Source organism: Camellia sinensis, chromosome 7 (genome assembly GCF_055761805.1).
Source record: "Camellia sinensis isolate YWXY chromosome 7, ASM5576180v1, whole genome shotgun sequence".
NCBI lineage: Eukaryota > Viridiplantae > Streptophyta > Magnoliopsida > Ericales > Theaceae > Camellia > Camellia sinensis.
Genome location: NC_138967.1, coordinates 189,364,633 through 189,368,290, shown reverse-complemented (window position 1 = coordinate 189,368,290; position 3,658 = coordinate 189,364,633). Strand labels below are relative to the sequence as shown.

The following is a 3,658-nucleotide window of genomic DNA, read 5'->3' as shown; positions in this document are numbered from 1 at the left end:
GCAAGAGGAGCAGGTGGGCATACAGCCCAATTTACAGGTAAGGCCTTAGAAAGACAAGCCTTGGCAACCCAGTGTACTGCTTCATTGTTGTTTCTGCCTGTCCAGGAAAAAGATAAAGAGTGTGAGGAAGCAAGTCCTCGAATGCCCAGGATAATGGCACTATACTCCCATGGTGGAACTATTTCAGAAACGCAAAGAGAGATCACCGATTTGTTGTCGCTACCGAACCAAACAGCTTTTGTCCAAGGGCAATCAAACAGGAGATGCTCCACAGATTCATCATCTTTCCTGCAGATGTCACCAGAAGATGCACACTTACGCCGAAACAAACCCAGCTTTGTTGCCGACAAATTATGACACACTCTCCACCAAAAGTGACGAATTTTGGGAGGGATATCAAGAGCCCAAATGGAATTCCAAAAATCTGTACCAAGGGTGAGAGATCTGGAGGGCTTATTAGAACCATTGGAGTTGTGGCATATCTGCTTTGCTAAGGCATAGCCTGACGTAACGAAATAAACTCCCGATGGATTATGGTGCCATATTAAAAGATCATCTCTGTTAACCGCTGCAATTGGGATGGCAAGAACAGCCTCTAAATCTTCTGGCGAAAGCCACTCTTTGAGAAGTTCACGCTTCCATATTTTGCGATTGGGGTCAATAACTTCAGCCACTGTTTGAACAGTACAGTGAGGTGGTTTATGGGAAGCAATTTTGAAATCGTTAGTAGAGGGTACTCACTTGGCCTCCCAAAAGTGTGCAAGGTTGCCATTTTGGATTGATGGCAACCAATCATTTCCTAGAATGAATTGACCCACAGAGAAGTTGTAGGCCTGAGCAGAGTCATTCATGGTTTGGAAACCTGGCCACTTGACCCGGCTACCCAGTCCCGCCCCTGGCCCATTGTTCATAAACTCACCATAGAAGAGGGTATCCAGTGCGAAATTCCCATTCCACTCTATCCACCCTTCCTGCCTTATGGCGTTGCTCCTGTACGATTGCATGATGACTGTTCGCGAGTAGAGCTTCCACGGTCGTCCAAGGTATGTGTACGTGGAGTTCAATGAAGCTAACAAATCTGGCTCCGCAGATATGTTGGAGAATTGGATAGAGAAGCCCGAGGACTCACTTGGGTCTTTACGACCCTGGGCGGTTACGGTGTTCTTTTGATCAGGCAGGCCTAACCTGGCTAGGATTCGGCAATTTTGGAACACGACAGTGCCGTCGCCAAATATGAAATCCACAGTGCCGGTGATCTGGCATTCTCTGTAGAATTGGCGCAAGGAGTGCGCGTAGAGTGTGTCTTGGTATCCCCTTATAGCACATCTAAACAAAACCGACAAGTCAGAGTCTGATCGGAATGCAACTGCTTGGTGCTTCTGCGGTCTTGCTGTGTTCTCGAATGTCATGTCACGTGCTATGAAGCCTTGGTCATTAAGAGCTGGTCGCCCCAACAAAATAAAAATAAATTAGTTTATGGAAGCACATCTGATCCGATTAGTACTCGTTACAATATTAGAGCTTGAATTACCAATTGTCCCAAGAGTTGGATGCGGGTATTCCATTCTACATAGCATGGAAAGCTCCAATTGCAATTGTATCTTCAACGTCGTTATTTTTGCCCATTATTTTTAAAATATAATTGTCCTATTATATATACATATAAAAATCGAATTGGATCAAATTGGATTTTTATAGACGAATTCAAATTAAATGCAATCCATTGAGAAGGATTGTCCGATTAACTTGCTGCATTTGTGTTAGCTAAATATATATATATATATATATAATCTCCGTCTTTCTCCATTTCTCTCTTCTTCAAAAATTTAAAAATAATTATTAGAAGTTGCTGGCTAGAATAAAAACATTACTATTGAATGATGTCTTAAAAATGATTTCAAGTCCAACTAACTAAACAAAAAAGAATGAGCAATGTTATGGACTAGAGGAAAAAAAAAATGGCGAAAATCATGTCAAAGTCTTTTTCAATCCATCGATCCTATACGTTTTTTGGTTGTCCAATGATAGCTTGCATATGTATATGTTTTGATGGTACCAGCCACCAAATTCTTGAGGAAGAGGGAAGGAGTAATACCATACATACCATTGGGAGACTGAGAAGCAGAGAGAGTACGGGTCAATTTGTCAGCGGAGAGATCGAGGAGATCAAGGCAGTCGGCAATGGCCTTAGAAAGGTGAAAATTACTGAATGCACCGGCCAATCTGGAGACGAGGGAGGCCACTTTTTGTACCACTGCGATGGTCAACCTCACTGAAATTGCAAACTCAGCGAATCTGGAGACGAGGGAGGCCACTTGTTGTACCACTTCGATGGTCAACCTCACTGAATTTGCAAACTCGGTAAATCTGGAGACGAGGGAGGCCACTTGTGGTACCACTTCGATGGTCAGCCTCACTGAATTTGCAAACTCGGTGAATGTGGAGACGAGGGTGGCCACCTGCTGTACGATGTCGACGGTGGACCTCACTGAATTTGCGAACTCTGAAATTGGAACCTTCAACAATTCTGATTCAACCAAATCAGAACTAGAGCTACCAAGTGAGGCTGACATACACACTACCACTGACAAAAACAACGGCAAGAAGATGGAGGGACGTGAAGGACCCATTTGATATGATATGTTTCGAAGGAGAAATGGGACGTAGCAAAGGGACCGTGTAAGGGTTTTAGGGAGTCTCTCAATAGCTATGGTTGGTAACTAAGATTGGAATCGTTGGTGCGTGTGTGAGAGAGAGAGAAGCTTTGCTTTTAATACTAGACTAGATGTGTAATTTATGTATGAACATTTAAATATGAGCGGGAGAGAGAGAAACGTAATAAATAGAAAATGGGATATTACCTAGAAAATCTATGCATTATTACCTAAAAATAAATAAATAAATATATAGAAAACGGGAAGGTGCCTTTAAATTTGGTTCTGTATGAAGCACTTTCCAAATGAATATCATTGACACTTCCTATTTTTTTGGATTTTTTTTGGTATTTAATATTATTGATTTGTTATTATTTGGGTAAATTAAACTTTACCACTCTCAATAATAATAAATAAATTTACATTTCTAAAGGGCTCGTTTAGGATTTTCTAAACTATTTTAATTAATTTTAAAATTTTTTTATAAAAAAAATTTTAAACATAAGAATAATAATATGACAAAAGGGGTATAATTTTAGTCGGGCTTGGGCTAGGCTACCCACTACTCGGCCACACGGGGCTCCTACCTTTTTTCGGACTAGTTGTGGGCCGAAAAGTGGGGCTCAGACTCAATCCCAGTCCTACTCATATTAATAACTTTTAATATATAAATTTAATTTTTATAAAATTGATATCATTAAAAAAGTGAAATCATACATTTAAAATGAGTATAGTATAATATTAAGACATTGTTTGTGGATGATTTAAATAAGTGTACTTATTTGATAAGTACACTTATTTAGGTTATATCATTTCTCTAATTTTTTTATAAAAAATCAAAAAAGTGTAGAAAATAAGTAAATCCCAAACAACGAAAAATTATTGGTTGATATTAGGACACCACGTGATCACATCTCAGGTCAATCACAAATCCTCATGTCTTCATATTTCTCAATTACTCAACATAAAATCGTAATCCCACCCTCTCTATCAATAAGAACAGA

The 3,658-nt window shown here is 39.7% G+C and overlaps 1 protein-coding gene across 1 annotated transcript; it reads right to left on the bottom strand.

Moving 5' to 3' along the window:
• Positions 1-617: 617 nt before the first annotated feature.
• LOC114280102 (pectinesterase/pectinesterase inhibitor PPE8B-like) lies at positions 618-2,731 on the bottom strand. Its single transcript, XM_082881498.1, has 2 exons — positions 2,057-2,731; positions 618-1,441 (listed from the first exon to the last, which is right to left on the bottom strand). The coding sequence occupies exons 1-2, from the start codon at positions 2,628-2,630 to the stop codon at positions 738-740; spliced, it is 1,278 nt and encodes a 425-aa protein (XP_082737624.1). The 5' UTR covers positions 2,631-2,731; the 3' UTR covers positions 618-737.
• Between the last annotated feature and the right edge of the window lie 927 nt (positions 2,732-3,658).

What these genes read in the sequence shown, in the direction of transcription:
- LOC114280102 (XM_082881498.1), bottom strand. Translation starts at nt 2,630, where the DNA reads ATGGGTCCTTCACGTCCCTCCATCTTCTTGCCGTTGTTTTTGTCAGTG. An exon ending in CCTCAAGAATTTGGTGGCTG is followed by an intron (nt 1,442 to 2,056) that starts GTACCATCAAAA and finishes TGGGGCGACCAG; the next exon opens with CTCTTAATGACCAAGGCTTC.